The sequence below is a fragment of the Neopsephotus bourkii genome, unplaced genomic scaffold, assembly GCF_033783945.1.
Source record: "Neopsephotus bourkii isolate Nb327-2 ecotype Australia unplaced genomic scaffold, CSIRO-AGI_Nbou_v1 NB_730, whole genome shotgun sequence".
In the NCBI taxonomy this organism is placed as follows: Eukaryota; Metazoa; Chordata; class Aves; order Psittaciformes; family Psittacidae; genus Neopsephotus; species Neopsephotus bourkii.
Window position 1 is genome coordinate 1,009,186 of NW_026901228.1, and position 23,127 is coordinate 1,032,312.

Below are 23,127 nucleotides of genomic sequence, written 5' to 3' on the forward strand. Positions count from 1 at the left end.
GTAATAGGGGAAGCCAGTGATATTTTTTTTTCTCCTTTTCTTTAAATTCTCCATAGTAACTATCTACTTTAAATCTATGAAACCTTTCTGAAGACGGAAAATAACAAGAAACTTTTCTAAACAAGCCTTTTTCTAAATAAATCATTAAACCATTTAAGATCATTGTAAGTGATTCCTGCCTTTAAATTCTTCCGTTGATGCCACTGTAGCTGAGTTGTAAGCAGAATGAGGCTGTTGTTAACAGTATAATCACTGAACCAGTTCCAGAGGGTGGAGCAGTTTATAGACCAAATGCACTTTAAATGGCACTAGAGGAATGATGCACTAGTGACTGAAAATGTAGTCACCATTATTAATGGTGTAATTAAAGTTCCACCTCATGGGCAAAGTAGAAACACACAGAAAATACTATTAATATTGTGTTTTCTACATTTGATTTATTCACATTTTAAGTACTAAATGATCTATGCAAAATACAGTGAAAATTCAATGCTCTTTCTAAAATTCACAACTTCATTATGTAAAAATGGTTCAAGCACAGGTCAGGGTACATTAGCCAGAAGTAACTTAAGCCATCTGACAAATATAGAAAATTGGATGCATAATTGATACTAGGCAAAACCTGTGTGTCCACAAGAAATTTTATTCAATAACTGAAGGTCATGGCTTGCAATTTGTATGTGTTTTTTTTTCCCAAGAACAGATCTGAGTCACTCATTTAGACTCTTGACTGATGATCATCTGTGTTACTGAGGGTGTTTTCTTCTTTATAACAATCTTTTAAAAGCTATCAAATAGAATATCTCAATATTGCTCTGTTTTGAGTTTTGTGGATCAATTAAGGAAGAAGTTCTTCACTGTGAGGGTGTTGAGGCACTGGAACAGGCTGCCCAAAGAAGTGGAAAATGCTCCATCCTTGGCAGTGTTCAAGGTCAGGTTGAACAGAGCCTTGGGTGACATGGTCTAGTGTGAGGCATCCCTGCCCATAGCAGGGGGGTTGGAATTAGATGATATTAAGGTGCTTTCCAACCCAAACCATTCTGATTCTAGGACAAAATTGGAAACAAAACTACTACCGTTATCACTAATAGCAAAAGAAGAAAAAAAAAAAAAAGGGAAAAAAAAAAAAAAGCTTTAGTATTTCATCCTCCAAATTCTTAACATTTCCTGATAGACTGTGGCAGCTCTCAGAGTTGCTTTATGGGATTAGGCCAGACTGCATCTGAACTAGAACACATTTTTGTGTTAACTGCTTCTAAATGAGCACTTAGTTTTAAGTAGTTGGCATAAATCTAATTTTAATTTACTGTTTTCATTTTCTTTTGCATTGATCCTCTTTTTGTAGAGATTCAATTGCAGACTTGGAGAAAGATGTTTCTTAAAGCCTCCAGATGGTATTTGCAATTATTTATTATCATTAGCATTCGCTGTATCTGAAAACAAGACTTTTGCCAACTTACATAAACCTCATCTGCTGTACTATTGTTTACAATTTTTCAGTGTCCTATGTTAATAAAAACTCTTAGGGCAATTTCTGTGGCTAGAAATGAAAAATGGTCTGTTATTTGCAATATATGGCAAATTGCTAATTTATTTTGTGGATATCGCTTGGATAACAGCCAGTCATAGCCTTTTGATGGCTATGAGCAAGCCATTAAGATATGTCATTCTAAAGAGTAGCATAATCGGAACAAAAATCATAATAATCAAACCAGTGGGTATAAAAGCATTGCACTTTTCCATGCATGCACACACAACTTTTCTTTTGGGGGTCACTTAACTGTGTGAGAGCATGATTACTGCAATTTTCCCTTTGTAATATGTCCCTTACAATTCTTTCAGAGTTTTCAGACTGAAGATAGCACCTTAACTCTGCAAAAATGAAACATTTAGAAATTTATGAATTTGATGCATAAAATGCCACCTTCTTTATTCTAAATTAAAATGCCTTAATTTCCTTACTAAAATTGTTCTGCCCCACTGCACAGATGTAGAAGATGAAGTGGACTCTTTGCAGTCTATTCTTACTTGTTCTTTTTCTTAGTTTCAGAAATATATGTATATTTTACAATATATTAATGCGTTTTACTTAGGTGTGTAATTCGTTTCTACAATATTTTGTGTTGATTACCATTTGGAACAAAGCACTACAGAGGAGAAAATAGAGGGACACCTGTTTCAATTACACCACAGCACCAATTTCAACAATAAATCTTAATTGCAATCAGTCTTGATCAACCCACCTGTGTAGATTCCCTCATTTCCAGTGTGGAGGGATAATGGAGAAAAAAAAACAAAGTGGAAAGAGAGAGAGGAAAAAAAACCAAGAACACTAATACGGATTATGTTTAGTTTTTATACTTTATGTTTTCAGATTGCTGTGCTACATTAATTATTAGGAACAGCAGCCTTAATTTTTTGTGCTCTTCTCTGGGGATACAGTGAACTCATGTTTACTTTTGGCTGCCATGTGAGCAATTTCTCTTTAATTCAGGAGGGGCTGTGCAAACAGCTACAAGTTAGAATTAATTCTGCTTGTATGTTGAAGCCCAGCAGGTGAATGTGCAGCAAATACCTTTAAATGACTACTTGTCTTTCTGTGTGGGATAGGAAATACAAGCTCTTGTGTAGGTAACCTCATGCAGCTGTGTTTTGTTTTTTTTTCTTTTCTTTAACTTTGAGACTGGTAGCTGCTGTATAATACTTCATGGAGGTATACCAGGGTGTTTTCTGCAGGCTTGGCAGCTGCTTGCTGAGATGCATCCCCTGTGCTTGCTTTCATGGAGTTTCCTGAGAGTCACAAATCAATTTTCGTTATGTGCATAAAGAATTGTGGGTAAACAGCCCAAATTGCAGTAAGTGATGTACAGGAAAGAAAAACAAGTACCACTTTTTTTGCATACTTGTCCTCATCTTTTTCTTATGTAATGATCACTTGGAGATAGCTAAGGGACAGGATCATGGCACGTGATGCAGGGATTTGGGCAAGACTTCTGATTTTATGGGGATTTTATAATGTATTTTCAGACATGCTGATTCTTTTCCACATTTATTATCATTCCATCTGTCTGTACTTTTTCATCGTACTTTCCTTTTACATATTCTTCTGAGGTTCTATTTTCCTTAATCTAATGCACTGGTTTTCATAGCTGCATTTAAACCAAGTCTTTTGACTCAAACCATCAATAGTTGTCTCATCTATTTTTATTTTTTTTTCTCTAAATCTTCCTCCTCCTTCTCTCCACCCACCCCCCTGAATTGTATTTGTGTTTCTTTCCTCTTTTGCATTGTGAATGGCTTGTTCTTCTTCACTGCTTCATCTGTTTTTGTGGTCTTCACCTCCATTCTTCATTGCTACTGTGTTCTTCTCTGCTATGGGGATCTGATAATTAATGATGGACCACTGCAATTAAATTTATTCCATACACCACTGCTTTCCCTGACAAACTGACACCACTTTTATCTGCTGTTCTTACCTGTTGACTGGCATTAAGAAAAGTCAACCAGGAGCCAGGGTTCTCAGTGAAGTGTGACATTGGTTCCCCAGTGACAACTGAAGACGTCAAGCTCTGGATGCTTTAAGGTGTATCTAAAGCTGGGTGTGCAACATACAAAATCCATGATTTTTTGTGATGAGATGAGCACATTCAAAATGATTATATGAAATTTATCCTATTGTTGTTGTTTGATTGTTATTACTTCTAAATGTAACGTTTTTGTTAGCTGATGAGATGCCTAGGCCAAGATATTGTCAGGAGACAGCTCTCTGAATGCAGTTGCCGTTAGCAAACTGGCATACAGTCAATAGGAATTCTTCTGAATTTACTACTGTCTGTTGACATCTTATTCTGTTACAGGCAAGTATTTAATCAAAGTTTATTGTCATTCTTTTCTGAGATTTAAGTGCAACATAAAATTTTACGATACACATAGTATTTTAGATGGCAGCTTCATTATTTCCACTGAATAATTTGAACTGCTACAAGGAGAAATATTGATGTCAAACCGGTAATTGTCATTAAATATGCAACATTTTTACAACAGTCATTTGTGGAAAAAAATAAAAAATTATCTAAACTTCTAGGTAGCAGTGCAGAGCAGTCTGAAATGCAGTTCCTTCATCTTGAGCCTTCCCTCACCATGGAGGTCATTCAGGCCTCCACACACAGCGTGCAAGCATGAAATCTTCAAAGCAATTTTCTGAATTTCCATTTTCAAAAATGAGCATGGTGTGTATAGTGGTGAGTGTCAAAAGGAGGATACTCAGTTTGTCATTGAGTTGATCTTTTGATTCCTGCTGCCTGATGAGATTTGTATTTTTGCTGGTTTAGATATATCCTGTCCAGTGGACACTGTCTTTTTTTCTGAGCCAGGAGAGACGTCTGTGGCAAGAGTAATTAAACTGTGTCAGAGGAGATAGGTACACAGGTTATTGGGATGAATGAGGCTAATGCACCATAGCTTCAAGCTGTTATGTAAAATAGACAGATGCAGTTTAATATTGAACTGGTTCAGAATGAAATGTTCCTGTGGATTCAGTGCCTCACCCTGGAATGTGTTACTCAGGACCATGGGAATGGCTTCTACTAGAATGAAAAAGAGAAAAAGAAAAAAAACAAAGTTGCTGGAAAAAAACAAGCTCTTTAGTTAAGGAGGGTTTTATCCCATTCCCTTTGTTTCCCTTGCTGGAAATAATTTAATTTCCTTTTTGGTGAATCAGAAATTTCACTCAGAACTGTACTTCTCCATGTAGCTTCTCTGTTACCTTGTTAAAGAATTCAAATTAGGGGGCAAGGGGTTGTTGTGACCCAAGAGCAGGAGCTGGCACTGAGCCTTATTGAACCTCACACAGTTGGACTTGGCCCATTGATTCAGCCTGTCCAGATCCCTCTGTAGAGCCGTTCTACCCTCCAGCAGACCAGCTCTCCCACGCAACTTGGTGTCACCTGTGAGCTTACTTACGCTCGATCCCTTCATCCTGATCAATGATGAAAATAGTAAACAGAACTGGCCCCAGTACTGGGGAACACCACTTCTGACCAGCTGCCAACTGGATTTAACTCCATTCACCACCACGCTTTGGGCTTGGCCATCCAGACAGGTTTTTACCCAACAAACTGTACACCCATCCAAGCCATGAGCTGCCAGCTTCCCCAGGAGGATCCTGTGAGACATGGTGTCAAAAGCTTTACTACAGTCTAGATAGGCAACATCCACAGCCTTTCCCTCATCCACTAAGTGGGTTACCTTGTCACAGGAGATCAGTTCGGTCAAGCAGGACCTGCCTTTCATAAACTCATGCTGACTGGGCCTGATCACCTTGTTGTCCTGTACATGTCCTGTGATGGCACTCAGGATGATCTGCTCCATAACCTTCCCCAGCACCAAGGTTCAGCCTGACAGGCCTGTAGTTCCCCAGGTCCTTCTTCCAGCCCTTCTTGTTTATGGGAATCACATTTGCAAACTTCCAGTTAACTGGGATCTGGTTAGCCAGGACTGCTGATAAATGAAGTGGCTCATGAGCACTTCTGCCAGCTTCCTCAGTACCTTGGGGTGGATCCTGTCTGGCCTCAGAGACTTGTGTGTGTAAAGATTATAGAAAGATCTAGGAAGAGCATTCAGAAAATCTGAGATAAGAATTATACCTTCAAGGTATTGGGCAGAGAATTTGGAAGCTCTGGAGAACTTAATATTTCCTGTAATTCTGTGACAATGTATAAAGCATACTTCAGACATATCCTGTACTAGTATTTTTCATGGAAAATGAAAGATTATTACCTCTCTTTGTAGTGTACGGTAGTTTTCTGAGAATTCTCTGCCAAGTGGCTGGTACAGAAGAACATTCCCCTTCTACAGTAATACAAGCCAGTAATTAAACCTGAACACAGTGAGTAGATCTATAAAGTAAATCAAAGTGAGTGTTGAATTGTACCTTCATGCAATGAGTGGTAAACTCTCTATAACAAAACTCAAAAGCTTCCTTTCTTTGCTGAGAACCATGAATTGCAGCCTCTGTTTGCAGCGTTACTGTTGCTGTCACCTGCTGTAAATCCAGTGTGAAAAGAAATCACAAAGGGAAGGAATGGAAGGTGTATTTTGCTCCTTTGTCTCCCTTCCCCACAGGGTGGTCACTTGAAAATCTGTGGCACTTGAGCTCATGAGTGGAGAAAGCCACCCCAAAGGAGACTCAGGTGTTTTAAACCATCTTCTGAGTGAAGCAGCTTAGACTGTGTGAAATCAGGCTAAATCAGTGGAAAGGCTCTCCTGGCTTCCAATAAGTAGGTTTTTCTCTGATGCTTGCATCTCTAGCACAGTCTGATTGGTGGGGAAAATTGGGCTAAATCCAGAATTTGGTGAATTTAATGGGGTTCCCTTGCTGTGAAGTCTGTATATAATGAGGGTAGCCTCTTGCATGGATGGTGGGGCAGGAAGCACTCTTGCAGGGCTGGTGTTACATGTCATCCCTTCTCATTCAGAAGCTTGTCAGTGACTGTTCACATGCTTCCTTGTAAGTGTCAGTGATGGGAGAGGAGGACAGGTGTTTTACACTACTTCACCAAAGCATATAATCTCTTGATGCTATTGTACCACTGACTCCTAAAATCATGCCTGTCCAGGATGCCCTTGTGTTATCTGCTTCTGTACAGACAAGCTGTCAAAATGTTAGCAGGGATTTTGATGCTTAAATGACTACAGAAGACAGCTGAATAAGGCTTACAGGTCTATTTGGTGTTTTTACATTGTTTTTCTCTAGAAGTAGTTCTTAGCCTTATGTGAGCATCCAAAACAGCAGTGATGATAATGGGCTGGTCAAAACAGATGATAGATTAGCCTTGGTTTGCAGGGGTCCCAACAGTGCAGTACCAAAGGATGGGGGCTGTCTATAGGGTGGGTGTTGGTCTCCATTTCCTTATTGAGTAGACATAAAATAGTAGTTCAAAGACTGGGCATACCAAGCCCTTCCTTATGAGCATAGCATATGCAATGGAAAGGGATTATAAGACTAAAGTATTTCAAAGCATATCTTGCAGTCTGCTTGCTTGCTAGATTCTCCGTTACTTCTCATAATATGCTTGAAAAGTTTTATTTGTGCCTTGAGGATGATGATTCTGTCTTCATTTAGGAATGCAACTGCAGATAATACCACTGTGCTATTTACAGCTTTATGCACTCTTGCTAGCAGCCAGCCTCTTTTTTACTCACTTGTAGATGTATTGCCTTGCAAAAGCAGTGCAGTTTTCTACCCTCCTAGTTATAATTGCATCCTGGGCCACCTTGTTATGGAGCCTGTTCCTGTAGCGTGAGGTGAAAGAGCAAGTTGTTGCTATTATAAATTTTATTTTTTTTTCCTACATATAATTGAGCCTGTATAGTCATTATGTTTTTTCCTAAGTTCATAATTAAAGAAACCTCAAAGGAGACCTTTGTAACTATTATAAGGGCAAAAAAGGACCTAACATTCCGTGTGAGCTTGTTGCTTGTAAACAGGTAGATTTTAGCTTCCGGAATTTTCAGCTATGTAGCTAAAAATTCATAAGGGTCCAGAAATACTAAACAATAGAACAGCGTAATAGTCAGTCATGTCTGTTCATTGCTTGAATTATAAGATATTAGATGTTATTCAGTTCTAAAGACGTCTGTTTTATGAATTTTTATGCATTAAGATGTCCTTGTAAATTCTGTGTAATTGCTAAAATTACTGAACATTTCCTTTATTTAAAAAATAAATGTACATTTTTATTTTGCATTTTAAAACCAATAGTTCTGCATGTTGGACTCCACATGGTTCCCTCATGTGCTTTGTTTTTGCTGCTCATTCTGCCAGCGGTTCTTTTAGTTAATAGGTTTCAACTCACCAGTCACCAGTGTTCTACCTTCTTGTTGAAAGGGGTTTTGGAAAGATGTTTCTCATCAGGAGGTATGCTTTGGTTCAGATCCCTTGGTTTATCTCTAACAGAAAGTGTTTCTCTCTTAGATGGGGTTGGTCCAACAAGTCCATAATTTTGGATCCTGGTGTTTGGGTGAGAAGCAGAGTCAGAAATAATGGTTCATTCTGGTGAAGCTGCAGAAGGACCTGCTTTATGAAGTGGACTGCAGCCAAGAGATCACACATGAATCTTGGAACACATTTTTTCTTTTTTGCTCTTCTGAAGAAATAATTTAGTTGTTCAAGTATTACACTTTCAAGCTTAAAGCCTAATCATGTGCTCTTTTGTAGTATATTCCTCCACAGGCAGACGTTTGACATTGTTTGACTGTGGATATTCAATCAAGCTGAGCCTTCCTCCATGTCCATCTTGTTTTGTTTGCTCCAGGTGAAGAAGTGCCACATCAGCTCTGCTCAGAGCTTCCCTACCCTGAATTTGTGGCTTGTGAAATCCCTTGTGCAATGGACTGTGTTATCAGCGAGTGGTCCGCATGGTCCCCGTGTTCCCACTCATGCTCCAGTAAAAATGCTGAGGGCAGTCAAAGCAGGAGTAGGTCCATCTTGGCCCTTCCAGCTGAAGGTAAATGGTAAAAATTCTGGATTAGTCATTGTTTGCTTGTTAATGAGCTGACTTGCATTCCTCAGCCAAACTGTGTTTAGGTCAGAGGTAATCCCAGTACTGCAGCAATACTTAATACTTTCTGTACTTCATGCCTAGCGACTAAAAAATCTTTATGGGCTTGAGTTAATGCATGTGTCAAAGCAATTCTGTCACAATTCCAAATTATTTACTTCAGCTATGAATTGTTATCTATTGAGGGCTAGTCTGGGTGTGAATTAACTTCAGGAGAGCTGCGTCCTATCCTAAAGAAATTGTTGGATGACACAAATTCGCTCTCATCATGCGAATGTCTTTATGTAACTGAATACTTTAAAGTTCCTCAGGAAGGAATAATTAAAATCAAATAGCCCAACTTTTTTTATGCATCTTTATGAATGAGTATAGTGGTTTGCTATACAGAGCCACATGTCTGCATACAGATAAATAGTGGTTGATTCTACAGAGCTCTGTTACCTTTGCAAGCACTATTTCATTTGTCCTTTATCAACTGAGGCCATGGCTCTGCTGTCTGACAATTTCTGGATGCCATCTCACAGGCAGTGCAAACCCTCAGCTTCCTCCAAGCTGCTCACCAGCTCCCAGAATTTGATAACCAAGAGGCTGTTGATGAAACTAGAGGATTTTGGTTTAAAACAGGTTTTAAAAGATATTTTTTTATGAGGTAAACTTATGCAACTGTGGAGGTAGGCAGTCTCAGCAGGTTTAGAATGGATTAGGAAACTGATGAACATCAGGTCCATAAAGTCAATAAATGGCTATAGAATGGCTAGGCAGTGGTGTGCTGTCCTGTTGACCTGTGAAAGTTATCAATGAACTGCAGAAAGTGGCCATACTCTTGTGCTTTTTATAAACAGCATATCCTGCTTGCAGTTTTGCAGGCAGAATGCTAGGTTGGATGGATCATACGGCATTTCTTATTATCTTAAGGGAAAACCACCTCATTATTATTCACCAGTGTTTAACAGTGCTTCCTTTACCATTGGTATTCTTGAAAAAGCCACCTGAATTTTTCCCTGGGAAACTAAAAATTTGAGTTAGATTTTTTATTTTTATTGGTTTTATTTTTCTTCAAATAAACCACACATTTTGTGGGGTTTGGGGGGGGTGTCTTTTTTTTTTTTTTTTTTTTTACATGCCCTCAAGCACACAGGACTGATAACTGGTCTGCATTTTTCCTGCTAAGTCAAAATCTTCAGGGAATAAGTTACCTGCAGCATTTTCTACTCCATCATCATACCAAACATTTCTGAGACTGGACACTATGTGGAACAGTCCATTCCATGGGGAAAATGAACGTGACATGATTATCCTAATCATTGCGCTAAGAAATTTCTCTCTTTCTTTCCTTGGTGCTATTTTTTGTGGCCATTTAGGGTTATACCTTATTTGAGAAGTTTCAGTCCTACAAGGCAATAGACATCCCTTCAAGAAGCAATACACCTTCATCTCTTGTTGATTTTAGTAGGGCATGAATGTTCTCTGTGTCTTGTAGTATCTGGCCCAAACATTACAGTTCTTTCAAAACCTGCAGCACTTTGGCTGTATCAGAAGTTGCCTGTAAGCAAATGGCTCTGGTTTTAGTAATTTTTACTTCTTCCTAAAATTACAATGCTTACTGTTAAATTTCACTGCATTGCTCCTTAACTTTTGAGCTAAGAACAGTGTCTGCTTTTATGGGGTAAATTCAGGCTGCTGGCTGCAGTGTTGAAACTTCTGGGGAGGCTGTTCAAACGCCTGTACTTTGTGGATTTATTACCAGCTGTTGACAAAGTGCAGTAGCTTAGCAAAATATTTCGACACTAATTTGAATGATACTGTTTCAATAAAATAAAGACTTCATACACAAAACCTCTTTCGAGTTTTCCCTCCCTTGATTTTCTGATGTGGATATAATTTGATGCATTCCTCCATCCGTATGGTTCAGCACCCTCTACAGCTTGTCTGTTTAAGGCAATGTGTGAACAGAGTCCAAATATCAGAAAGAGATGCTCCTCCTTGGGAAACTAGCAAAAAGAATGAACATAAAAATAATGCTTAACTTGTCTTTAAACCTAATTGCATGTTTGCTGAGTGATACTGGCATTTAAATGGAATTAACTTGGGTCTGTGTAGGAGTATCAATAAGGTTACTCAGAAATATACTTTGCCTATTTCTGTTTCCATTATGTGCTGGAATATAATTTTATGCAAGGCTAATTTAATGGGGAAACAATATTTTAGAAGGTTCTTATTGCAGCTGTAAAGGTCAACAGCTTTATTGAAACTTTATTTATTTATTTATTTATTTTTAATTGGGAGGGGGGGAAGATACTAAGCAAACTTAACATTTTTAATTATTTTTCTGTCTTTCTTTTGCCACTTGCCATAATATAAATTGGGGTGTTCTCTTTACTCCAGGTGGAAAAGCCTGCCCCCCTGACCGAGCCCTGCAGGAGCACCGTGCCTGTAATGATCACCCATGCATGCATTTCTTCTGGGAAACTTCTCCCTGGAGCTCTTGCTCTGAAGACGTGCTGGTAACTGCACTCAATGCCACCATTAATTGGAGTGGAGAAGCCACTTGTGGAGTGGGCATACAGACAAGGAAAGTCTTCTGCATGAAGAGCAATTCTGGCCAGGTCGCACCCAAAAGGTATTTAAAAAGGGTTATTAGTGATTATTTGTAGCTACAATACATGACATATAAAGGCATTTTCAGTGGGTCTGTGGAATCCTTGCATAGCCTTGAAAATCCAGGCATCCTTGAAAATAATTTCAGGACTAATTCTCCAGCTACTACTCCATCACAGTATCACAGTATGTTAGAGATTGGAAGGGACCTCAAAAGATCATCTAGTCCAATCCCCCTGCCGGAGCAGGAACACCTAGATAAGGTTACACAGGAACGTGTCCAGGCGGGTTTTGAATGTCTCCAGAGAAGGAGATTCCACAACCTCCCTGGGCAGCCTGTTCCAGTGTTCCGTCACCCTCACTGAGAAGAAGTTTCTTCTCAGGTTTAAGTGGAACCTCTTGTGCTCCAGTTTGTACCCATTACCCCTTGTCCTTTCACTAATTTGTCCATTACCCCTTGTCCCTTTCACTACTATGAAAGGGATACAAATATCTAACAAAAATAAATAGCTTGGGCATTTTTAATTTTCTGTGTAAACCCAAGGAAAATACATGCTTTTAGTGGTGTAGATTTGTTGCTGTAGCTCCTTTGTTATTCCAATTCACATTTTTCTGCTAATATTTTTCCCGAAGGACAGCTGTGAGGAAAATGTTAAGTAGAACTGAATATAGTGCTCATTAATACATTATTAACAATGCTCTAATAAAATAGAAAAAGTAAACAGATTTTGCATTATATTTACTCCACAATAAGGCAGAACCATATGTGATCGATATCTTTCAGTTCATTTGTATAGCTTTTGTAATGTGATACAAACACAACAAAATTATGTATTCTGCAGTACAAATATTCTGAATTTTCCTTTGCTTTACTAAATGAGGAAAAAAAAGTAGCACAGATGTTTTCCCTCATACGAAAAAATCAAGACATTGCTAATTATTTTTTGCACTGTTAATGAGTCTAGAGACTTACAACTGAATTTCATGTCTTATTGTAGCTCTCAAAACAATCCTGTTCGTATAAACAGACTGTGTTGATTTCAGTAAAGTTAATTAAAGTTCTTGAGGTTAATGAGATTAATTAAATAAAAGGAAAGAAATCTAGTATTCATTTATACCTGGAATTCTTGATATTTTTTAACTTTACCTAATTAAACATATTGTTTATAGAGCTATGTGATGTCTAAAACAGTTGTTTGCCCCCTCCACTTCTGAGATTGTGTAAGGGGAAATGAAACTGAAGGGGTTAAGTAAATACTTTAGTGAAGTATGTTGCGGGCAAACAGAGTTTCAGAGGTGGAAAAATCCTGCCAAAAGGAGAGATTTGTGTACTGGGAACTTCAGAAAGGGTACCTCCTTGGCTTTGGTGTGGTAGCTTCAGTGCTGTGGTGTTCCTTGTGTAGTGGAAGTAGCTGGATCAAGGAGGACTGCTGAGCCCTTATAAGAGTTTCTTCCTGAAATTGTTATATAGCCAAATAAAACTAAAATTTTTACAGAAAAATATTTCAACTTAGGTAACAGAAATATGCCCTCTAGGATAATCATGCTTAATGAGAAGACATGTCTCTTTGTATTTATTTTCTTTTAAATTATACCCTTGAGTATCTTATTACTACCTCAGTAACAAAATTGTGACATTAAGATTTACTTTCTCTCTTAGTATGGTGTAGTGGCCTATTCCTCTTTCAAATTGGATTGTTTGAGGTTGCATGCATTACTAAGTCGTTTTGAGTGATCTTTCTACTAGAGATTAATAAAAAATTAAAGAAGTAATTCCCGTTCTGATCCCTCAGTTGATGTGCAAGATCTGCCTGATCCCAGGAAATTTTTCAGCTTCCACCCTCTGAGTTTTTATTTGTTAACTGTGTCTGAAACCTTTTTTAGAATATGCATGACATATTTTTGATTTAAGAGTTCAAAAGGAATGAAAACCAAATCACAGTGCTGTTATACTATACTGTGTTGTACAACTTTTTAAATAACAATTGAGGCCGCAGTCAAAGAGCACTTTAAGCTGTTTTTGTGTTTCCTAGGGGTTGAAAGTAGAGGAATATTACATCAGTCCTTGCACACAGTTGGAAGTGGTTTGAAGGCTGTTGCATTTTGTGTTAAAACAGGACTGCTTTATAAACATAACTGCATGGTTTTTTTTGATAGTGAATATATCTATGTTGCTGCATTGAGTTTTGTGTTTTAGGCGTCATAGATAGAGTAGCATAGATGTAGCCTATAGTCATCAAGTCAAACTCCACATTTTTGTTATTCTGTTTAATCTTTGAAGTATGCTAAATTCATTTGGGTTACATGAGTGCAAAGGAAAAGAAAAATGAGGCTTGCTGTGACTGACCAGGAGTGTTATCTTCGGTATGGTGGTACCTGCACAGCCCTGTGAGAGACTTATGAGGAAAACATTTCCTTGTAGTTTTAATTTTTTCTATATTTTATTTTTGGGTTTGGATCAATAGATGTCCAGAGTCCATCAGACCTGAAACTGTGCGGCCGTGTCTCCTCCTCTGCAAGAAGAACTGTGTTGTTACACCCTTCAGTGAGTGGACTCGCTGCCCAACAGCATGTCAACCTGGTAAGTCTTTAAGAAGTTTGGGGAAAAACAGAGAATTGGCCTAGAAATGTATGGTAGATGTAGTTCATGTCAGTCTAATCATTTTTAGGGCATTGATCTGAAGAGTTTTGGGCTGGGGTGTTGTTGACGTGATGTTGTTGAGGGGATGGGATCCTTGCAGCACATTTGGAGATAGGAGCTCTCTTCACCTGGAATAAATTCCTTCTGGTTTTCTGCCTTCAAGTTCCCAAAGTTGTATGGCTGTGCATGGAATTCCTACATTATATGAAATTTATTTCTCTTGACCAAACTAGATGTACATAGAGGGTTGTGCAAATAACTCCTGTGCTTTGTGTTTTTTCAAGGACTGTGTATTTCTTTGATCTAGTTAGTTAGCTTTTGGACAGTGTTTAAAAAAGTTTCTTTATAATGATCTAGTGTTGGTTTTTATGACAAACGTGTGTGTTTCATTAATTATTCAGATGAAAGCCTTCTCAGTAATCAGAATATTTCATTATTGTTGGTGGCTTCTTTGCCCTTCAAAGATTCTCAGTGGATGCTCTAACATAGTCCTTGTTAGATTTTATGGGAAAATGAGTTGCTTTCTACAACAGTGAATCCTGTTTTAATTAGCAATTTATTTTTAGACTTTAAATGAGCTGCCTATAAAGAAGTAGAATAAATTACCTGGTAAATGACTTTGTTTATTAAATAATAGTCTACAATTAAAATGAGAAGAAATTAATTATTTAACCTCCTTGGTAGTGTTATCACTTTAATATAATTCTAAATTAAAACTTCCTAGATGGGGGAGTTTGCTTTTTGCTAAATCTGTTATTGATGTGGCTGCATTGCAAGGTTTACTTTTTTTTAGTTGCGTTGTACAATTAAAACCTCAGCATGATAATGAAATTTCAAAACTACTATACATATGTGAGTTGGTTTTTTTTTAATAGAAAAGTTGTGTTTAATGAAAACAATATACAGATGGTGAATTACCAAGCATATCAAGCAGGAACAGGTATTGCCTGGCAGATTTAAAATTAAATGTGTACTGGTATAGGATCAGAACTTAGACAAACATGGCAATCACTAAATCACTTTTACACAGAACTTTACCAGTTAAGCTGTTTGTAGTTTGTCTAAGAAAATGTGTCCAACTTTACTATCTAACAATAAAAAGCTGACATTTCCCCTACATTTAAATGTCACCAGACAACCATCTGTCTTTTGGTGAAGAATTATGTCATACTTCAGAAGCGTAGACAGCCGTGAACTTCGGGCAATAACAGATGGACAGACAGCATAATTCACAAAAGAAGTGTAATTGAATCCCAACACCTGTTGGTGAGGCAGGAACAGGGAGGAATTTGCAAGTTCTCTGCCATTTCAGATATGCATACAGGTGACAACTGTCTACTGAAGTCTTCAATAATATATGTGTTTTAATACGTCTTTGAGGATGAATCAAAACAGGAATCAAATGATCAATTTGGAGGTTTCAAGATAGAATAGAATCACAGAATACCAGTTTGGAAGGGACCTCAAAGATCATGAAATGATCTGAATGAGCAGCATGTAGATTTTCTTTTATCAGCTGCTTTCCTAGTTATGAAGATTTCCTGGGGAACTAACTGCTTTCAGCATGGGTGATGTGCTTTCTAGTCTGTCAGCATAGATTTAAGATAGGGATATTAAAAAAAGAAAACACCTGATAATAAATAATGTTTTTCATCTTCCTCCTGAAAATAAATGATACCTATTAGTGCCACTCCTCTTCTGAGCATTGGTTCTCCAGGGGGAAGGTTAGAAATTTCTCTGTTAACTGTATTCTCTAAAAAAGTTTACGTGAAATGCTAGTAGTAACTGTCCTATTTATTTCCCCATGCTTTAAATCAGATCCGAAATGGGATGGAGTAAAAGTGGATAAAATGTGTGGCATACCACGATAAGGAATTCCAATGACCTATACCTTGTCTTGGTTTCTGTAAAGGATCTGGCACTTCCAGTTCTCAAAACCACTCAGTCAGTCAGAGTTAGACTTGCCCCTTCAGAAGCTCTTCTCTGCATAAAAATGGAGACAGCTCTGATTTTGGTGACTTAAATCCTGGAAAATCTGTGTGCTCAGAGTCTTGTTTTGACCATATTGTCAGGAGCAAAGAGTATGAAGCCGCATGTTTCCTGTGTAAGCTTGACCAGATATAGCACACTTTACAGTAGTGAACAAGGATTTTTTTCCTTGGCTGAGAATGGTGATGCACCTTTGTGAGTCTTGGGCAGGGTACTGAGGAACCTGGGGTCAAATTCAGGGGAAGAAAAGATGAGACAGCAAGAGGGAATGAGACGAGTGAATTGATGGAAGAAGTTGTATGTGTGTAAGGAGAGGACACTGGAGGTTGGTGGGACAGGGAGTTGTAAGTGGAAGCAGCGGTAAGGCACTCCCAGAATTCTCAAACAGCATTATCAAGTTCATAGTCAAGAACATAGAAATTAAGATGGTCTTGAGATCCTGAGGCTCAATTTTTAGCTGGAGGAGGACAAGCAGTAGTAGCCATGCCTGAAATCAGCTGAAGTTTGGCTTTAAAAGGACAGTCCTACATAATGATAATACTCTGGAAAATCAGGCTATAGCAATTTTAAATGAGATATAAAAATTATGTTCATTAACATTTGTAAGGAATGCTGTAGAAAAACCAGTGAGGAAATTCAATTTTGAAAATGGGGTTTGAGTAATGTGCAATAAATGTTGAGGATAATTTAGTTTCTTGAGGTGGAGAAAATTACTGTAAGAAACTCATTTAGATTTGGTACTGATTAATAGGAAGGAAATGGCTAAGATTCTAATGGTGGTAGATAATTTGAATGAAAATCATCAGAAACTGATAGAGTTCACGATTCTTAGTAGGAGGGAAGGGTGGCAGTATCAGCAAGACATTTAAAAAATAAAAAAGGCAGATTTCAGCAGACAGAGAAAATTGGTAGCTACACCTCTTGGGAACATGTTCTATGCAGACAGAAGTGTAGAAGACCTGGAAGCTACCAAGAAAAAAACATATGAAGGGATGAACCCCATCTGGACTCTGCTTTCTATCCTGAAATTATTATAGTAGCAAGCACAGAGGAAAAAGGCATGTGTAGTTCTGTGTATAACTTGCACATTCAAGCTTCAAATCATGAAAAGGACACATCATACACAGCTAGAAAAGCCCTTTTCTATCTTTTCTCATTGTCAGAAGTGTTCAGAATCCTTTTTCCTTCTTGATTATCAAATTGTTTCACAAAAATTAGAAACAAGAAATTGAGAATGTAAATTAAGTGATAGGAGGATATTAGGTAAGAAGAATTACATAAGTGGGTTAAAACTAACGGGAAACTGAATGAAATGTCCACTGCTTTCTGAGAAACAAGGGAAACATGGGGAATGTGCAGTTGCTGCTGCTATTTCCTGTCTGGAGACAGGAAAGGAATGGACAAAAGAATAATTATTTTCATAAGTTAGATGTTTCCATGTCAGTAGAGCTGTATGAATAGAGAAGGAAGTAATAAAGTAACGCCAAAGCATCTACTGACTACCTTTTGGGTAAGAAATTGATAAATCCTAAGGAACTAAAACAAACTAAAACAGTAATACCAAGACAAACCAAACCAACCAACACCCTCACTCCTCCTCACCCCCCCCCCCCCCCCCAAAGAAAAAAACAACAACCCCAAAGCAGTCAGGGAAATTGCAGATTACTCATCCTAACTTTGTTCCCTAGAAAAACACAAGAACAAGTTATTTCTCAAGATATAAACATTTTGAGAATCAGACTCTAATAAACTGGCTGGTGTGGATTTATTGAGAACAAATTTAATCACTTTTTTTTTTTTTTTTTTACAGTGTAGCTTCTCTAATTAAAGGAAGTGGTAAATTTTTGACACATTAAACTTGTATCAGGAAGTTGGGGAACAGTGACTTCACTTAGATGACTGTTAAATGGGTATTCAGCTGCTTGAAAAAATTCACAGTGGATATCACTGGAAAGTGTCTGTCTCCTTTACTGCCTGCCATTGGGTATTGATACACATAGATAAGATCCTGTGGGCCAGATTTCCTGGTCTCTTCTTGTTTGTCAGATGCTCCAGTCCCTAAACAGTCTTTGTGGCAGTTCACTGGACTCTCTCCAGTGTGCCCATGTCCTCCTTCTGGGGAGCCCAGAACTGGACGTGGCACTCAGTTACCTTTCCACAGCTGAGTAGAGGGAAAGAATCGCCACCCTCAACCTACTGGTGGTGCTCTTCTTAAAGTAGCCCAGGATGCTTTGGCCCTTCTGTGCTGAAAAGGCACATTGCTGTCTCATGGTCAACTTGTCTGTCGTGACTCCCACATCTTGCTTCCAGTCAGTTGGCTGATAGGTGTCCACTGTTCACAATCAAACTGGAACATTAGCTAAGGGGAGTCCTAGAGAAAATTCTTCTGCCCCAATTCTGTGTGATATATGTCTGAACAGCTTGTGTGTGTGAATAATAACATTAGTGGATAGATCTCAGAAAGAGATGGCAAACAAAATAGACAATATATTAGATGATATTAAAATAATTGAGAAATTTCTCAAAATGCAACTTGGGATGAAAAATACTGATTGCAGAAAGAGTGGGAAGTAAAGATTTTAGTACTTTCTCAGGCACCTCTGGTGATACAGTGAACTACAAAATTAATTAAACTCAGCAATTTAAAATGCTAAAACTCATGCTAGGCTTGTCAGACTCGTGGGTATGTTGTATGTAAAGCACCAAAGTGTTAATGTACTGTGCTCTTGTGAGGCTGCAGGTGGCATTCCTTGGGCACAGTGTTGAAGTAAGAAAGTGAGCAACGAGAGGTAATTGAATCAGAGCTATGAAGAGCTGGGTTTGCTTCATATAGAGAAGACAGAGTGGATACAAACCCTTGGAATTTCATAGAGGTTATGCATCAGATGATAGGGCTAAATATTTTTTTTTACATTTAGTGGACAGAAGATAAAAAAAGCTTAGCTTAATTTACATGAGTGACAACTTGGTCTAGATTTTAAGAAAAGGCTCTCTGTGAGACTGTACAAGTGCTGAATCAGGCATCTGAAAGGAGACTGTAGGAAGCGGTAGAGTGACCTGAAGTAGAGGCTGTTAAAAAAGCAGGAGGGAGATTGACCTTGATGCTCTTATCCTGCCTCAGCTGAGCAGCTGGGGTGAGCAACTTCCTGCAGTCCGAAGTCCCTTTGTGGTGATCTTACAGTGATAGCAGTATGAGTGAAGGCTTGTATTGACTTGGTATCTTTAGAATGAACCATGTTTACTGGATCTCTACTTGTACGTTGTGTTCATGGTGTGACTTTTCCTATGTTTTCCTTCTACTCTAATGCAGTGTAACCTTGTTACTGCAGGTTTGTCTTGAGCTGAAAAAATGGTGCTCATAGGTGAGCTAATTTACACACTGCTTTCCTCTGTTGGACAACTTGGATGAAGTCCACTATTAAAATATGTTTGCCTGGTCTGGAATTCTTTATGGAGTTTTGCTGAGATCCCTTTTCAGTTTTGTAGCATCTGTTTCTGAAGCGTGAATAGAGCATCCAAAAAAGTACAAATGCAATACACAGCAGTTAAACCAGCTCTCTGTGCTTAACGACTTACGCAGCCAAGGATTGTTTGTTTTAACTATAGATATAGATAGATAAATCTTATCCTTGTCTTCCATGCAGCATTCTGTACTGTAGATTTTGTGAACAGTGTTTCTAGATGGATTGATCTTGCATCAAATCAGGTTAAGCAGAGAGTTAACTTCTGTTGGTTGCAAAGGTTTTCCTATCAGGAAGTTATTGTATGTAATTTCTAGACCCCAAAAGATGGTGTTGTGGTTTAAACCCTTCTTATTAGGAAGAAAATCATCTCTATCCCAGGTAAAACGAGAATAGATGGATTACCGCTACCAGCCTGAGACCACCAGAATGTTTTTACAAACAAAACCTTTCATTATGAAAGTTCGGGTTTTTTTTTCTTTTGTTTGTTTGGTTTGATTTGGTTTGGTGTTATTCTTTGTGCCTGTTCAGGTGTTTAAGTATTTGGTAATACTTTTCTTGTCTGATTTGATGTTCTGTTAAATAAGCATTTTTTGATGCAGCTTGTAGGCTGTTGATTCATCAACCTTCCAGGTGCTGTTCTGCTGAACTAGTGGTAATTTTAAAGCAAGCAGTGGTAGCTTTTGATCCAATGTGCCATTCCTTCCATAGTGCTGATAGTTTTAAAATACAAACATAGCACCAGGCATGTTTTTAACCAGGACAGCTAGATCACTAACTCAGTGTGCCAACTGTATTTAGGAGGTTTTTGTTTGTTTGTTTTTTTCTTATTACAGGCAATGCCACTGCAGTTAAGCAGTCCCGGTATAGAATTATCATTCAGGATGCTGCCAATGGGGGACAGACATGCCCAGACACATTGTATGAGGAAAGAGAATGTGAAGATATTCCCATCTGTCCGGTGTATAGGTAAAAGGTGTTAGCTTCTCCAGAAACTACTGTTTTGCAATTGTCCTGCACAATTTTCACCAGAAAACAACATAATACTGGAAAAAAGCAGACATATAAACAAATAATGTACCTTGCAATGTGTAAAAGTAGAGTTCAAAGTGGAGATTTCAGTAGATGTGGCATTATCAGAATGCACACCAACAGGCACAGCTCCTAGAAAGGTAACCTCAGGGTTCAATATGTTTAAGGAAGCTATTACTGGGAGCTTCCCCCTCAACGTATCTAAAAATCAATGTAAGTTATTTTGGGACCACGAGCACTCAACTGCTTTAATCATAATTGTATGCTTATTGCAGAAGCACTTGTCTTTTCCCCTGATTCTACCATTCCAATGAATAATATGCACTTTAAAAAATTCTCATTAGACAAATGGTACAATAGGACAATTACTCACCACTCTGCATTAAAATTCTGTGACCCATCTGTTATACAATATTAGTAAATAGAAGAGCATTATATCTTTGCATACAAATCTCCAGCCTGCACATCCTGTAGGACATGGTCACAAAGCAGGGAGCTGAAGGTGATACCAAAGCAGGAGCTGCACCACTCAGCTCTGCCTGGCTCCGTAACACATAGTGCTGTGGAAAGATGCTTTCTCCTGTTCTTGACTCGCATGCATCCTAGTGCAGAAAGCGGACTGGGAACAACATCAGTTGTATTAGAACAGGTTTGCATGAGGAGAGCCTGACTTCAAGGCCCACTAAAGACATTTCCTGTGCATTTTATATAACTTTGAACCATGCCATACAAAATGAGAAAGGGAAACATTGGTGGAGGATGATGTAGCTTTCTAGAAGGTGAACCTTGCATTTGAATTTCAGTTCACAATACTTATTTCAGGAGTAATTATCACTTTTTGACTCTATTTTTCCTTAAGTCCTTACAGTTTATCATAATTTGTAACTGCAGATTTTGCCTGGATGTGTCAGCTGTTTTCCAGTTAATCGTTAACCTTTTCTCTTTCAGGTGGAAGACCCACCGTTGGAGTCACTGTGTACTGGTGCCAGATTCAGTGAGAGAGAATGTGTTGGGACATAATGAGGCATGTGGACATGGTTTGCAGTCAAGGGGTAAGCTTTCTGCATGCAGCCTCCAAATATTTAAGGTGTTGGAGCATGACATTTAAATAGAGTCTTTTCTCTTTTTCAGTAGCTAGTTTGGAAACCAATTGACTGATGCACTTAAAGTGTTTTGGAAAGTGGACCCATTTTCTGGTGTGCTGGGTGTTAACGTACCAGTAATATGATAGTATGCTTAGAGTACAGGAGGTGATCTGTGCTTGACAGTCAAATATCTTTATAGTAACCTGCTCTTCTGCCTAAAGATGAAGCATGTGGGCTTTAAAAGAACTATCTCTATAGCCTCCATGAAATAATCCATTTTTGGTGCTAAAACCAGAAAGGGTAATTTCCACATGATTTTAAATTTTACTAATAATTTGCCTGAGGCCTGATTTTCATTAAGGCTATTGAAGAAGTTCAGTGTGGGCAAAGGCTTTGGGCTCCTGCTCTTGCCATAATGAAGCAGTTGGAAAATACAGTGATCCCATTGTCTGAACTAAAGTGTTGAGAAAAATTTCACTGTTCAGACTATGTGATCAGAGTCTGTAGTGGTTCCGGCAGATGACTGGAGATTTGGATGTTATCAGTCTCCAAGGAAATCTAATGAAACCTCTAACAGAAGGTTATTTTTATTTAAAGCAAATTAATTACTGTACAGGTATGCTAACTGAAGAAACTTGACATAATAATTTATTCCTGCAAAGGGTAGAAACTGTGTTCTTTAAAGATGAAGTGAATTTCTTGTATAATCTGGAAACAAAGGAAGAGGAAAAGAAGCCCTGACAGTATGTGGGTTGTGTCTGAAAGAAGACATGTGTTTTAAACTAAAGCTCAAAGGAGTAAATATCTTTAACTAGGTTTTGACCACAGGCCTTTCCACAAAGTTTTCAAAGAGAGCTCTGTAAATTGAAGTGTCCTAAAATGTATTACTCAATCTCTGTGTGAAGAGATGATACTCTTAATGCTCCAGTAGGTGCATGAACTTTGTGTTAATCATTCTCTGGTAGAGTTTGAAGTATAATAGAAGAGTATCGCACCTATTTGTGCTCTGTGGAGAGTCCTCTAACAATTATGTGGGCTATGTGCTGTTCTGGGGTAATCATGGAAAACGAATCTCATAGTCTGATGAGTTTAAGCAAAAGTTGTTTCTGTGCCACAATCACATCTTGTCATTAAACGTGGTCTTTGCGAACAACTTTGGTTTTCCTAATCACATGTAGTGAGGGAACCAATCTCCTAGGTCTTGTTGAGAATGAGTAGGGTTTCAGGAAAGTGAGATCTCAGATGAGAACACATGAAGGAAGATTTTCAATATAATTCCTATGAACAAAGGGAAGTGTTCTCCATGAAGAAGGCAGCTGAAGCCAAGCTGCTAACTCTAACCATATTGCTTCTGAAAAACAAGCTGTTGGATTTTCAGCAATTTTTAATCTACAGAAGTGCCTAGAATCTGCTGTTAATACCTCACCTTGGTGCTACTTGAACTCTTCAAGATGAGCTCACATCTGTGAAGAGGTGCTGTGTCACCATATTGTCAGGGACTAGCCGTTTAGCCAGGGGTGACATTTGCTTACATGCCTTGCAGGGTCTTCTCAGCTGGCAGACCTTGAAACTGGAGGACTTATGATCCTCTTGTTCTCCACCATGAAGGGGGTATATGGAGATATTTTTGAAATATGTGAGGTGGTGCTGGAGAAGTGTCTAATGGGAGAAGGGTTCTTAGAGAAGATGGAGGCACACTCTTTCTATAGGTCACAGTGAAACAGCAGAAGATAAAAGTCATAGGCTGTAGTAAGGGGAAT

The 23,127-nt window shown here is 38.3% G+C and overlaps 1 protein-coding gene across 3 annotated transcripts in view; it reads left to right on the plus strand.

Moving 5' to 3' along the window:
* The window catches only part of THSD7B (thrombospondin type 1 domain containing 7B), a 349,927-nt gene that overhangs the window by 184,512 nt on the left and 142,288 nt on the right, over nucleotides 1-23,127 (plus strand). For all 3 annotated transcript variants that reach the window (XM_061354342.1, XM_061354341.1, XM_061354343.1), the window contains 5 exons: nucleotides 8,316-8,507; nucleotides 10,947-11,181; nucleotides 13,625-13,740; nucleotides 20,087-20,219; nucleotides 21,231-21,334. In XM_061354342.1, the coding sequence (XP_061210326.1) occupies nucleotides 8,316-8,507; nucleotides 10,947-11,181; nucleotides 13,625-13,740; nucleotides 20,087-20,219; nucleotides 21,231-21,334 (780 nt within the window). The remainder of the gene's footprint in view (nucleotides 1-8,315; nucleotides 8,508-10,946; nucleotides 11,182-13,624; nucleotides 13,741-20,086; nucleotides 20,220-21,230; nucleotides 21,335-23,127) is intronic.